The sequence below is a fragment of the Artemia sp. Qi Xiang Cuo genome, chromosome 18, assembly GCF_049724085.1.
Source record: "Artemia sp. Qi Xiang Cuo chromosome 18, ASM4972408v1, whole genome shotgun sequence".
Lineage (NCBI taxonomy): Eukaryota > Metazoa > Arthropoda > Branchiopoda > Anostraca > Artemiidae > Artemia > Artemia sp. Qi Xiang Cuo.
The window spans coordinates 39,841,953-39,857,158 of record NC_142811.1 but is presented as its reverse complement, the minus strand read 5'-3'; the positions used below and the strand labels follow the sequence as shown (position 1 = coordinate 39,857,158).

At 34.2% G+C, this 15,206-nt stretch overlaps 1 protein-coding gene across 1 annotated transcript in view; it reads right to left on the bottom strand.

Moving 5' to 3' along the window:
• Positions 1 to 15,206, bottom strand: part of LOC148941491 (uncharacterized) — a 313,283-nt gene that overhangs the window by 22,068 nt on the left and 276,009 nt on the right. The window contains exon 2 of the mRNA XM_089104710.1: positions 1,044 to 1,335. Within this exon, the coding sequence (XP_088960836.1) occupies positions 1,044 to 1,335 (292 nt within the window). The remainder of the gene's footprint in view (positions 1 to 1,043; positions 1,336 to 15,206) is intronic.

Sequence of the window (15,206 nt, the reverse complement as noted above, 5' to 3'; positions counted from 1 at the left end):
ATAAGGTCTATCCGTAACAGGTTGAGTGGTAGTGTTTACTAGTTTTTTAATATAATTAGTGAATTCCTCCAAATCCCTATTTAAAGAAATAATACTATTTATTTTGTTTCTAATTTCAATTCTCTCTCGAACTACCTGTTTTATGCCTCTCAATTTTGATTAGATGTATTTTGGGAATTGATGGGCGTGGAGGGGAGAGGGGCTTGTTGACCTTCAATTACTTTTGAGTACTAAAAACGGCCCTTTCAATTTCCAATCGAATGAGTCTTTCTCGAAGCCTCTACGACAGCAGATGGCCATTTTAAAATTTCAATCAGTTGTATTTCGGGAAAATACGAGGTGTGCGGGGGGAGGGGGCATCCAATCTCCGATCCAAGATGCAAGATCCAAGATGCATGCCAATATTCCAAGATCCAAGATGCATGCCAATATTCAGCACTTTTAAATATTGGGCATAACTCATTTTAAAAAACACCACTTGTATTTTCTATGCTTACATGGAACATTTCCTTAAAGGAAAAGTAGTTTTTTTAATCGTGTCTGATTAAGAGATTTGTTAAAACAGCAAAAAGCCTGTGATTTATAGGAAAATTAAGAGAAAATTGTGCAAAATAGAAAGCCGCATGTTTAAAAGTGAAAAAGACCCATTGCCCCCATGCACCCACTCCTATGTTAAAAAAGCAAAAAAAAAAACTGCGAAAAAAAGTTTCCTAATGAAAAACTTCATTTTAAGTATTCATTTTTCCAGTCAGACTTAGCTGAGCAGCATACCAATATTCAGCCAAATAGAGCTATATTAACTCAAAAATCAATATTCAGCCAAATAGAAAGCAAAATAGAAAGATGCCTGTTTAGAAATGAAGAAGACTCAGAGCCACCATGCACCCATTCTCATGTGTATGGATTATATCGTCTGGTATACACTCATAGTACTCCACATAATACATAGTACTCCACTATGCATTGTGTCCACTATCAACCAGCAACGGTAAAACATATTAACGGTAACGGTAAAACCTATTCTGCGGAAAAATGAAAAGTACCTTGTCTAAATCATTTTCTGTCATTTGTATGACCTTCTGAAGAGTGTCGAAGAGTGAAACCTTTTCAGTCTCAGCTTCTTCCAATAGCTGCTCAATATTTGATTTCTCTTTACTCAGATTTGAATTTGTTACCTCTAATCTGGTGATATGATCACGGAGCAACTGATTTTCTGACTTATATCGAGAAACATCGCTTGCTAACTCTAACCTCTTATTTTCAGCATGTGCTTGGGCTAAACTGAGTTTCAGATCTTCATAGGCCTCTCGTAGCGTAGTGTTTTGACTCTTATCCCTAGAAGATCAGACATAAAACAAGAGATCTAACTCTGGAACGTAAACAAAACAAAATTTAACTCGATATATAATTATATTACACTAGTAAGAACACAAAAGAATGCCATAAAAGATGGGAAAATACGAGCATTGGCCCATAAATGACACAAAAGAATAAATATATGAGAAAATAGTAAACAATGGAGGACAGATAAATATGAAAGAAAAGGAGCTGTAGTATATAAAAAAGTATTTAGCCAATAGAAAGGCCTTTTTTTCTTGCAAAATTTTTCTTGACCTCGTTTGCAGCTGGTTTTTACCTGTTTGTGTTAACCTGCAGCTGGTGTTAACCTCGTTTGCAGCTGATGTTAAACCTCGGTTAAAGCTACAGAAAACACTAAGATGGTAGTGGATCCAACTAAAGAGAGAGAGAGAGAGAGCTATAGTTACCACACTCACTCTTATCTCATTTCTTAGAGAGGGGTTTATTAAAGTTTAAAAAAAAAAATTATTAAAATTAGAAAGTTTTTTTAAAGTTTTTAAAAAGTACAAATAAAATAGGTAATTGCATTATCCGTCGAATGCCTTTTCTGAAATCCATATTGGCTAGGTGGTATTATTTCTTTTTCTTCCGCAAATTTACTAGTTTTATCATGCATTATTTTTTCAAAAATCTTCAAAATAACGGATATAATTAAAATAGGGCGGTAATTATTAATCTCCTCCTTATTTCCGTACTTATACAAAGGTATAATGCGGCTTTTCTTTAGACCTTTTGGAACAATTCCTTTTTGAAAAGACAACTTGATTTAAAAAAATTAAAATATGAGATACCACCGGCAAAATATGTTTCAGAACACGTTTTGGCCTGTGATCAATAGCAGGAGCCTCTGATGGTCCCAAGGAATTCACAATCTTCTTCAAATCATTTTGGGAAACCGGTTCAAAAACAAAACTACTACCATCATTATAAAGATTTGAGGAAATTTGACTTTTGTCTTCTTTAATGATATCATTCTAAAATAGTGACGACATATTTTGACCAACCTCAGTAAAAAATCTACAATAGTTCTCCCAGTATTAAAATGCGATTTTCATTGGTTTTTAAGATGGAGACCTTAAAATAAAAGGGATTATTAAAAAGGATTTAAAAAAGAGAAGAAGAGCTATGAATCTTCAAGGAGACTTTTAAGGTTACAGTGAATTTGACATTTCCCTACTCTTAGTACTAAACTTCCTTCATAGCCCCAATTGCCCTTTTTATCCTTTTTTTTCTCCTTGCTGGTAGTCGATTATCATTGCTCACTATCTTTAAGCTTGCTATTCATTACATCCAGTAGAAAGTATTTGATAGTGGAGCAGCTGATCCCCTTTGTAAGACCACTGTTCTTCTCTTAAACTTTATCTACAGCATCTCTAAGTCTGAAAAGCATCATCATACTAAGTGATTTGCTTCTTAAAGAAACCAGGCTAATGCCTTTATAGTGGCCACACTCACTCTTATCTCATTTCTTAGAGAGGGGTTTATTAAAGCTTTTAAAAAAAGTTTATTAAACTTAAAGTTTTTAAAAAGTATTTTAAAGTACTTCTTATTTTTCAAAAATCATATTCACAATCTTTAGTAAACTATCTTTAACTTCAGTAGAGTAGTACCTTATACTTCTGAGCCTTTATGTTCCTTCCCATGCTATTCTGAGCCTTTATGTTCCTTCCTGTGTTATTTGGGTGGATTACGTTCCTTGGCACCTTTCCAAGGCAGATTACTAGACTGGTTTAATGGCAAGGTATAATGTGGTCAAACAAGTTTTGAGAGTATGATTCCAGACAACATTGGCATGCGTCTTATCGGGGTTAAGAAAACAAAGGATGGAAATGTGTGATTCTATACACCTTGACAAAAGAATTTTTTGGCAATTGGCATTTTTTTTTCTGATAAAGAAAAGGGTTTAGCATTTGTAAATACTTCGATATGTACTGTATAATACACAAACGATGTTTGGACAGTGTTGTCAATTTAAAATAGTTTAACGTTATACTATACGAAGAAGTAAAACGATTTTTTTTTGTTAAATAAGTAGTTCTTGTGTCTTTTAAAAGAGCTTTACGGGGTTTGAGAGACTCGGTTGCCTGATTCTGTGTGGTTTTTTCTTTACTTTGTGCCAATTAAAAACAAATTGTTTGTGTTAAATAAGTAGTTTTTGTATCTTTTAAAAGAGCTTTACGGAGTGTGAGAGTCTTTTTCTCCTGAGTCCGTGTTGTTTTTCTTTACGTGGTGCCCAATATAAACGTAATTTTTGTGTTAATTAATGTGTTCTTGTATCTTTTAAAAGTGTGCCACTGAGTTTGAGAGACTCGGTTGCCTGATTCTGTGGTTTTTTTCTTTTCTTGGAGCCCAATAAAAACAAAATTGGTTTGGTATATATGCAGTTTGCGTGTATGTTAATATAGAGTAGCTGGGGTTGTTAGAATCTGTTGCCTGATTCCGAGTTTTTTTTACTTGGTACTCATAAAAAACGAAATTTTTGTGTTAAATCAGTAGTTATTGTATAATTTTATAGAGCTTTTTCGAGGTTGGAGAGACTCGGTTGCCTGATTTAGGGTGTTTCTTTAATGGGTGCCCATTAAAACAAAATTTTTTTGTTAAATAAGTAGTTTCTGTATCTTTTAAAAGGGTTTTACGGGGTTTGAGAGACTCGGTCGCCTGCTTCCGTGTGGTTTTTCTTTACTTGGTGCCCATTAAAAACTACATTTTTGTGTTAAATAAGTAGTTTTTGTATGTTTTAAAAGAACTTTACGGGATTTGAGAGACTCGGTTGCCTGATTCCGTATGGTTTTTCTTTACTTGGTGCCCATTAAAAACGAATTTTTTTTGTTAAATTAGTTGTTTTTCAATCTTTTAAATTAGCTTGTGGAAGTTAGAGAGACTGGCGTGCCTGAGTCAACGTGGTTTTTATTGAAATGGTTCCCATTAAAACCGATTTTTTTTTCGAAAATACTTATTTCTTTTAAATTTTAAATGATATATACGTAGTGTTTGAAAATTGGGTTCATGTTTCCATGTGGTTTTTCTATAATTGTTGCCCATTAAAAACAAATTATTTTTGTTAAATAAGTAGTTATTGTATCTTTTAAAAGAGCTTTACGGGGTTTGAGAGACTCTATTGCCTGATTCCGTGTGGTTTTTCTTTACTTTGTGCCCACTAAAAACGAAATTTTTGTGTTAAATAAGTAGTTCTTGTATCTTTTAAAAGAGCTTTACGGGGTTTGAGAGACTCTGTTGCCTGATTCCGTGTGGTTTTTCTTTACTTGGTGTCCATTAAAAACGAAATCTTTGTGTTAAATAAGTAGTTTTTGTATCTTTTAAAAGGCCTTTAAGGGGTTTGAGAGACTCTGTTGCCTGATTCCGTGTGGTTTTTCTTTACTTAGTTCACATTAAAAACTAATTTTTTTTTTTAAATAAGTATTTCTTTTATCTTTTAAAAGAGCTTTTTGGGGGTTGAGAGACTCTGTTGCCTAATTCCGTGTGGTTTTTATTTACTTGGTGCCCATTAAAAACGAAATTTTTGTGTTAAATAAGTAGTTCTTGTATCTTATAAAAGAACTTTACCGGGTTTGAGAGACTCTGTTGCCTGATTCCGTGTTTTTTTTTTATTTGGTGCCCATTAAAAACGAATTTTTTGTGTTAAATAAGTAGTTCTTGCATCTTTTAAAAGCTCATTAGTTTATAAGACGGATCGTGAAAGTCCCAAAGTTTTGTGTACCAAGAATGGACCGAAAACAAATTCAACCGTGCCCAGCCCCCCGCGATCAGAAATTAAATTATAAAAAAGTTTCTTCAACTGAAAGTAAGGATCAACATCAAAACTTAAACGGGCAGAAATAGAGACTGTTTCCAAAGATTTAGGATTCATTAACTTTAATGTTGCCAGTCAAAAGCTATGAGCTTGAGAAAATTGCCAGATTATCAAAAAATGGAGAAATATCCCTCCAAATGTCGACAGGAATGGGATGGTCTTGAGGGGGAATTTTCCATGGAAGAGGGGGAGGGTATTTTTAAGTGAAAACAACTTCAACCGTGCCCAGCAACCCGCGATCAGAAATTAAATTATAAAAAAGTTTCTTCAACTGAAAGTAAGGAGCAACATCAAAACTTAAACGAGCAGAACTAGAGGCTGTTTCCAAAGATTTAGAATTCATTAACTTTAGTGTTGCCAGTCAAAAGCTATGAGTTTGAGAAAATTGCCTGATTATCGAAAAATTAAGAAACACCTTCCAAAAGTTGACAGGAATGGGATTGTCTTGAGGGGGGACTTTTCCATGGAAGAGGTGGAGGGTATTTTTAAGTGAAAACAACTTCAACCGTGCCCAGCCCCCTGCGATCGGAAATTAAATTATAAAAAAGTTTCTTCAACTGAAAGTAAGGAGCAACCTCAAAACTTAAACGTGCAGAAATAGAGGATTTTTCCAAAGATTTAGGATTCATTAACTTTAGTGTTGCCAGTCAAAAGCTATGAGTTTGAGAAAATTGCCTGATTATCTAAAAATAAAGAAACACCCTCCAAAAGTCGACAGGAATGAGATTGTCTTGAAGGGGGAATTTTCCATGGAAGAGGGGGAGGGTATTTTTACGTGAAAACAACCAACCGTGCCCAGCCCCCCGCATTTTAAACATGAAATGGCTGAAAATTGATCAGCATAAATTCCACTATTTAATGCCCCTCTCCGGCGTGCCGGAGGGGGGCATTAAATAGTGGAATTTATGCTGATACACACACACAGAGACAACACACACATAGCGAGGACACATGCACAGAGACTACACACACACACAGACGACACACACACACGGAGACGACACACACATAGTGACGACACATGCACAGAGAGGACACACACAGACAGAGACGATGCAAAAACCAAGTGACGACTTACACACTAAAGTTAATGAATCCTAAATCTTTGGAAACAGCCTCTATTTCTGGCCGTTTAAGTTTTGATGTTGCTCCTTACTTTCAGTTGAAGAAAATTTTTTTTATAATTTAATTTCTGATTGCGGGCCATGGTTGAAGTTATGTTTTCATGTAAAAATACCCTTCCCCTCTTCCATGGAAAATTCCCCCCCCTCAAGACAATACCATTCCTGTAGACTTTTTGAGGGTGTTTCCCCATTTTTCGACAATCAGGCAATATTCTCAAGCTCATAGCTTTTAACTGACAACACTAAAGTTAATGAATTCTAAATCTTTTGAAACGGCCTCTATTTCTGACCGTTTAAGTTTTGATGTTGCTCCTTACTTTCAGTTGAAGAAACTTTTTTATAATTTAATTTCTGATTGCGGGCCACGGTTGAAGTAGTTTTCATGTAAAAATACCCTTCCCCTCTTCCATGAAAAATTCCCCCGCTCAAGACAATACGATTCCTGTCAACTTTTGGAGGGTGTTTCCCCAGTTTTAGATAATCAGAAAATTTTCTCAAGCTCATACATCTTGACTGTGAACACTAAAGCTAATAAGGACTAAGTATTTGGAAAAAGCCTCTATTTCTACTCATTTAAGTTTTGATGTTGATCCTTACTTTCATCTGAAGAAACTTTTTTATAATTTAATTTCTGATTGTGGGCTACAGTTAAAGTTGTTTTCATGTAAAAATGCCCGTCCCCTCTTCCATGGAAAATTCCCTCCCCCCTCAAGACACTACCATTCCTGTCGACTTTTGGAGGGTGTTTCCCCTCTTTTAGATAATCAGGCAATTTTCTCAAGCTCATAGCTTTTGACTGACAACACTATTTTTTAATAATATTAGTCTATTTTTGAATAACATTATTAATAAAAATAAACTTTAGTCTATTTTTGGCTCGAAAAACAGTCTGCTTGAAAAACGAATGTTCGATATGCTAGCTTACTCTAAGAATAATGAACACATAACAATGTAATGCATAATATATTTTTAATGAAATAATGTCATGTAGAATATTAATACGAAAAATATATATTATGATACATTATTAATATCAATGAACAACTTTGGACATTTTGAATCTGTTCCATTAAATGGTTCATCATGTTTCTTCTTGATACTATAGCTGTTGTCTTCTGTTAGTTTGTAATCAGTAGAATAATATTTATTTAGTTTTGAATCATACACAATTTTTAATGGAGTTTTATCGACAAGCTAAACGTGCTTTTTATCTTTATTATTATTTGATTCATTGACTGTTTGATCAATACCAGTAACGTTTCCTGGTGCTTTGTTTTTCATCGTTTCATCTTTATATTCCGTAGTGATATTTTCTGACAATGCTATTTTTATTTATCTGACAATTTCACTGTCTATTAACACATTATTTTTACACAGGTAACAGTTTTGGCAAGTAAACAAGATATGGTTTACGATATTAGTAGCAGAGTAGGCCTTTCTTTTATTAGCCTTCAGTTGAATGCTAATACCCGAAAGCTAATGATTGGATGTATCCGTAGGTAATGTGTTACCTGCAGCAGTAGCAAGGAGTTGTCCTCTATCGTCAACAATTATTTTTATGTTAGCACTCTCTGTGAGTGTAATCATCTCTGGAAATGATAATTTCGCATATCCAGCAATTGTATAATAGAAATTTTTGGGTGCTCCAAAGAAATCTAAACTCTCGCTGTCATGACAACGCATGCATACGTTTCCGATAGTGCTACCACATGTACTTGTTTCATAGTTTAAATACTTCTCCTTGTCGGCATTCTATGCTACAATAACCTTGTTCTGTGAACAAACTCTATTAAAATGTTCCATCTTCACTTTTTTTAAAGATATGACTTATGTGTTAATCGTTCCACTGCGTAAAAAATACTGATTTAATACATGCAATAGGCTAGGTAGTGTCGATAACTGGTCATAGAATAGCAGTGGGAAAGCCACATCATGTCTGACCAATCATAGAGCACAATTGTTAGAAACGTAAGCATATTTTGAAATTTTAAGATATGTACAAAAAGAAAAAAATAAATAAAGTTGAAAAATTTCGAAGTTTAAAAAAAGTTTTTTTTTATGAAAAAAAAATATTAAAATATTAGTTCAGATTTTACCGATGTAGTTTTATTTTTCAATCCAAAAATAGACTTAAGTTTCACACCTGTACCAGAGAATTGTATTTTCCATAATTTTCTTACAAAAACAAACAAACTAGAGTTTTCGGTCAAAACCCTTATTAGCTCGGATTTTACGGAAATAGTTTATTTTTATAGGTTTCAGACAACACGCGCCTATGAAACACTAATACCCATCCCCCCCCCCCTCCAAAAAAAACAATTTTCAGCCATTTCATGTTAAAAATGCGGGGGGCTGGGCACGGTTGTAGTTGTTTTGACGTAAAAATACCCTCCCCCTCTTCCATGGAAAATTCCCCCTCAAGACAATCTCATTCCTGTTGACTTTTGGAGGGTGTTTCTTCTTTTTTTGATAATCAGGCAATTTTCTCAAACTCATAGCTTTTGACTGGCAACACTAAAGTTAATGAATCCTAAATCTTTGGAAAAAACCTCTATTTCTGCCCGTTTAAGTTTTGATGTTGCTCCTTACTTTCAGTTGTAGACACTTTTTTATAATTTAATTTCTGATCGCGGGGGGCTGGGCACGGTTGAAGTTGTTTTCACATAAAAATACCCTCCACCTCTTCCATGGAAAATTCCCCCTCAAGACAATCCCATTCCTGCATTTTTCGATAATCAGGCAATTTTCTCACACTCATAGCTTTTGACTGGCAACACGAAAGTTAATGAATTCTAAATCTTTGGAAACAGCCTCTATTTCTGCTCGTTCAAATTTTGATGTTGCCCCTTACTTTCAGTTGAAGAAACTTTTTTATAATTTAATTTCTGATTGCGGGCCACGGTTGAAGTTATTTTCTTTTAAAAATACCCGTCCCCTCTTCCATGGAAAATTCCCCCCCCCCCTCAAGCCGCTACCCTTCCTGTCGACGTTTGGAGGGTGTTTCCTCATTTTTTGCTAATCAGACAATTTTCTCAAGTTCATAGCTTTTGACTGGCAACACTAAAGTTAATGAATCCTAAATCTTTGGAAACAACCTCTATTTCCGCCCGTTTAAGTTTTGATGTTGCTCCTTACTTTCAGTTGAAGAAACTTTTTATAATTTAATTTCTGATTGTGGGCCACGGTTGAAGTTGTTTTCAGGTAAAAATGCCCTTCCCCACTTCCAAGGACAATTCCCCCCCCCTCAAGACAATACCATTCCTGTCGACTTTTGGAGGGTGTTTCCCCATTTTTCGAAAATCGGGCAATTTTCTCAAGCTAATAGCTTTTGACTGACAACACAAAATCTAATGAATTCTAAATCTTTGGAAACAGCCTCTATTTCTGCCCGTTTAAGTTTTGAAAAAAAAAATAGCGCACGCCATGCTGAATGTGCTTTCAAAAACCCATCTGGTCGAAAACATGTTTGTTATCGTTGACCATTTCCAAAGATGTAAGAAAATTATGGAAAATACAATTCTCTGGTTCAAATCTGAAACTTTATAGTCTATTTTCGGATCGAAAAATAAAACTATTTTTATAAAATCTGAGCTAATAAGGGTTTTTGGCCGTAAACTCTAGTTTTTTGTCAGAAAATAATTGAAAATACAATTCTCTGGTTCAAATCTGAAACTTTAGTCTATCTTCGGATCGAAAAATAAAACTATTTCTATAAAATCTGCTTTAAAAAACCCATCTGGTCGAAAACATGTTTGTTATCGTTGACCATTTCCAAAGATGTAAGAAAATTATGGAAAATACAATTCTCTGGTTCAAATCTGAAACTTTATAGTATATTTTCGGATCGGAAAATAAAACTATTTCTATAAAATCTGAGCTAATAAGGGTTTTTGGCCGTAAACTATAGTTTCTTGTAAGAAAATTATGGAAAACACAATTCTCTGGTTCAAATCTGAAACTTTAGTCTATTTTCGGATCGAAAAATAAAACTATTTCTATAAAATCTGAGCTAATAAGGGTTTTTGGCCGTAAACTCTAGTTTTTTGTCAGAAAATAATAGAAAATACAATTCTCTGGTTCAAATCTGAAACTTTAGTCTATTTTCATATCGAAAAATAAAATTAGTTCTATAAAATCTAAGCCAATAAGGGTTTTTGGCCGTAAACTCTAGTTTTTTGTAAGAAAATTATGAAACATACAATTCTCTGGTTCAAATCTGAAACTTTAGTCTATTTTTGGCTCGAAAAACAGTCTGCTTGAAAAACGAACGTTCGATATGCTAGCTTACTCTAAAATCTTGCTCTTCTCTTAGTTCGTAATCAGTAGAATAATCATTATTCCATTTTGAATCATACACAATTTTTACTGGTGTGTCATCGACAAGCTCAATATGTTTTTCGTCTTTGGTATTATTTGATTCATAGACTGTTTGATCAATGCCAGTAACGTTTGCTGGTGCTTTGTTTTTCATCGTTTCATCATTATATTCCGTAGTGATATTTTCTGACAATGCCATTTTCATTTTTATGACAATTTCACTGTCTATTAACACATTATTTTTACACAGGTAACAGTTTCGGCACGTAAACAAGATATGGTTTACGATATTAGTAGCAGAGTAGGCCTTTCTTTTATTAGCCTTCCGTTGAATGCTAATACCCGAAAGGTGATGATTGGATGTATCCGTAGGTAATGTGTTACCTGCAGCAGCAGCAAGGAGTTGTTCTCTATCATCAACAATTATTTTTATGTTAGCATTCTCTGTGAGTGTAATCATCTCTGGAAATGATAATTTCGCATATCCAGCATTTGTAAAATAGAAATTCTTGGGTGCTCCAAAGAAACCTAAACTCTCACTGTCATGACAACGCACGCATACGTTTCCGATAGTGCTACCACTTGTACTGGTTTCATAGTTTAAATAATTCTCCTTGTCGGCATTCAATGCTACAATAACCTTGTTATGTGAACAGACTCTATTAAAATGTTCTATCTTCACTTTTTTTTTAAAGATATGACTTATGTGTTTATCGTTCCACTGCGAAAAAGTACTGATTTAATACATGCAATAGACTAGGTGGTGTCAATAACCGGTCATAGAATACCAGTGGGAAAGCCACATCATGTCTCTGACCAATCATAGAGCACAATTGTTAGAACCATATGCATATTTTGACATTTTAAGATATGTACAAAAAGAAAAAAATAAATAAAGTTGAAAAATTTCGAAGTTTAAAAAAAAAAGTTTGTTTTTATGAAAAAAGAAAATATTGAATTATTAGTTCAGATTTTACGGATATAGTTTTATTTTTCAATCCAAAAATAGACTTAAGTTTCACACCTGTACCAGAGAATTGTATTTTCCATAATTTTCTTACAAAAAAAAACAAACTAGAGTTTACGGTCAAAACCCTTATTAGCTCGGATTTTACGGAAATAGTTTTTTTTATAGGTTTCAGTCAACACACGCCTATTAGAGACTAATACCCATCCCCCCCCCCAAAAATAAACACTTTTCAGCCAATTAATGTTAAAAATGCGGGGGGCTGGGCACGGTTGAAGTTGTTTTCACGTAAAAATACCCTCCCCCTCTTCCAGGGAAAATTCCCCCTCAAGACAATCTCATTCCTGTCGACTTTTGGAGGGTGTTTCTTCATTTTTCGATAATCAGGCAATTTTCTCAAACTCATAGCTTTTGACTGGCAACACTAAAGTTAATGAATCCTAAACCTTTGGAAAAAGCCTCTATTTCTGCCCGTTTAAGTGTTGATGTTGCTCCTTACTTTCAGTTGAAGAAACTTTGTTATAATTTAATTTCTGATCACGAGGGGCTGGGCACGGTTGAAGTTATTTTCACGTAAAAATACCCTCCACCTCTTTCATTGAAAATTCCTCCCTCAAGACAATCCCATTCCTGTCGACTTTTTGAAGGTGTTTCTTCATTTTTCGATAATCAGGCAATTTTCTCACACTCATAGCTTTTGACTGGCAACACGAAAGTTAATGAATTCTAAATCTTTGAAAACAGCCTCTATTTCTGCTCGTTTAAGTTTTGATGTTGCTCCTTACTTTCAGTTGAAGAAACTTTTTTATAATTTAATTTCTAATCGCGGGAAGCTGGGCACGGTTGAAGTTGTTTTCACGTAAAAATATCCTCCCCCTCTTCCATGGAAAAGTCCCCCCTCAAGACAATCCCATTCTTGTCAACTTGTGGAGGGTGTTTTTCCAATTTTCGATAGTCATACGATTTTCTCAAACTCAGCTCTTGACTGGCAACACTAAAGTTAATGAATCCTAAACCTTCCAAAACAGTATCTATTTGTGTCTATTGGAGTTTTGATGTTTCTCCTTACTTTCAGTTGAAGAAACTTTTTATAATTTAATTTATGATCGCGGGGGGCTGGGCCACGGTTGAAGTTGTTTCCGGTCCATTCTTGGTACACAAACCTTTGGAATTTTCACGATCCGTCTTATAAACTAATGAGCTTTTAAAAGATACAAGAATTACTTATTTAACACAAAAATTTCGTTTTTAATGGGCATCAAGAAAAAAAACCACACGGAATCAGGCAAAAGAGTCTCTCAAACCCCGTAAAGCTCTTTTAAAAGATACAAGAGCTACTTATTTAACACAAAAATTTCGCTTTTAATGGGCACCAAGTAAAGAAAAATCATACGGAATCAGGCAACAGAGTCTATCAAAACCCATAAAGCTCTTTTAAAAGATACAAGAACTACTTATTTACAACAAAAATTTCGTTTTTAATGAGCGCTAAGTAAAGAAAAACCACACGGAATCAGGCAACCGATCTTCTCAAACCCCTTAAAGCTGTTTTAAAAGATACAAAAACTACTTATTTAACACAAAAATTTCGTTTTTAATGGGCACCAAGTGAAGCAAAACCACACGGAATCAGGCAACGGAGTCTCTCAAACCCCATAAAGCTCTTTTAAAAGATACAAGAACTACTTATTTACAATAAAAAATTCGTTTTTAATGAGCACTAAGTAAAGAAAAACCACACGGAATCAGGCAACCGAGTCTCTCAAAACCCCAAAAAGCTGTTTTAAAAGATACAAAAACTACTTATTTAACACAAAAATTTCGTTTTTAATGGACACCAAGTAAAGAAAAACCACACGGAACCAGGCAACAGATTCTCTCAAACCCCGTATAGCTCTTTTAAAAGATACAAAAAACTAATTATTTAAAAAAAAAATGTCGTTTTTAATGGGCATCCAGTAAAGAAAAACCACACGGAATCAGATAACCGAAAAACCACACGGAATCAGGTATACGAAAAACCACACGGAATCAGGCAACCTAGTCTCTCAAACCCCGTAAAGCTCTTTTAAAAGATACAAGAACTACTTATTTAACACAAAAATTTCGTTTTTAATGGGCACCAAGTAAAGAAAAACCAAAAAGACTCAGGCGACCAAGTCTCTCAAACCCCGTAAAGATCTTTTAAAAGATACAAAAACTGCTTATTTAACAAAAAAATTTTATTTTTAACGGGCATCAAGTAAAGAAAAACCACACAGAATTACGCAACCGAGTCTCTCAAACCCCGTAAAGCTCTTTTAAAAGATACAAAAACTACTTATTTAACAAAAAAATTTCGTTTTTAATGGGCACAAACTAAAGAAGAACCACACGGAATCAGGCAACCGAGTCTATCAAACCCCGTAAAGCTCTTTTAAAAGATACAAGAACTACTTACTTAACAAAAAATTTGGTTTTTAATGGGCACCAAGTAAAGAAAAAAAACACGGAATCAGGCAACCAAGTCTCTCAAACCCCGTAAAGCTCTTTTAAAAGATAAAAGAAATAATAATAGAAAACAAAAAATTCGTTTTTAATGTACAGCATGTAAAGAAAAACCACACAGAATCAGGCAACCGAGTCTCTCAAACCCCATAAAGCTCTTTTAAAAGATACAAAAACTACTTATTTAACACAAAAATTTAGATTTTAATGAGCACAAAGTAAAGAAAAACAACACGGAATCAGGAAACTGAGTCTCTCAAATACCTTCAATCTCTTTTAAAAGCTACAAAAACTACTTATTTAAAACAAAAATTTCGTTTTTAATGGGCACAAAGTAAAGAAAAACCACACGGAATCAGGCAACAGAATCGCTCAAACCCCGTAAAGCTCTTTTAAAGGATACATTAACTACTTATTAAAGACAAAATTTCGTTTTTAACGGGCAAAAATTAAAGAAAAACCACACAGAATTATCCAACCGAGTCTCTCAAACACCGTACAGCTCTTTTAAAAGATATAAGAACTAATTATTTAACAAAAAAAAATCATTTTACTTCTTCGTATAGTATAACGTTAAACTATTTTAAATTGATAACACTGTCCGAACATCACTTGTGTATTATACAGTACATATCGAAGTATTCACAAATACTAAACCCTTTTTCTTTATCAGGAAAAAAATGCCAATTGGCAAAAAAATTCTTTTGTCAAGGTGTATTGAATCACACATTTCCATCCTTTGTTTTCTTAATCTCGATAAGACGCATGCCAATGTTGTCTGGAATCATACTCTGAAAACATGTTTGACCACATTATACCTTGCCAAATAACCAGTCTGGTAATCTGCCTTGGAAAGGTGCCAAGGAAGGTAATCCACCCAAATAACACAGGAAGGAACATAAAGGCTCAGAATAGCATGGGAAAGAACATAAAGGCTCAGAAGTATAAGGTACTACTCTACTAACTTCACAACCACCTTATTTAAAAATTGATTTTCCACCGTATCAGTATCTGAGACAATTATTTTTTAGTACTGTCAGTAATTCTTCCTTACAAAATAAATCTCCCTTTACTTCCAAAGCGTCAAAAAAAAAAAAATTATTCTTTTCTAGATCCTTTCCTGTAACTTTATCACGGTTTA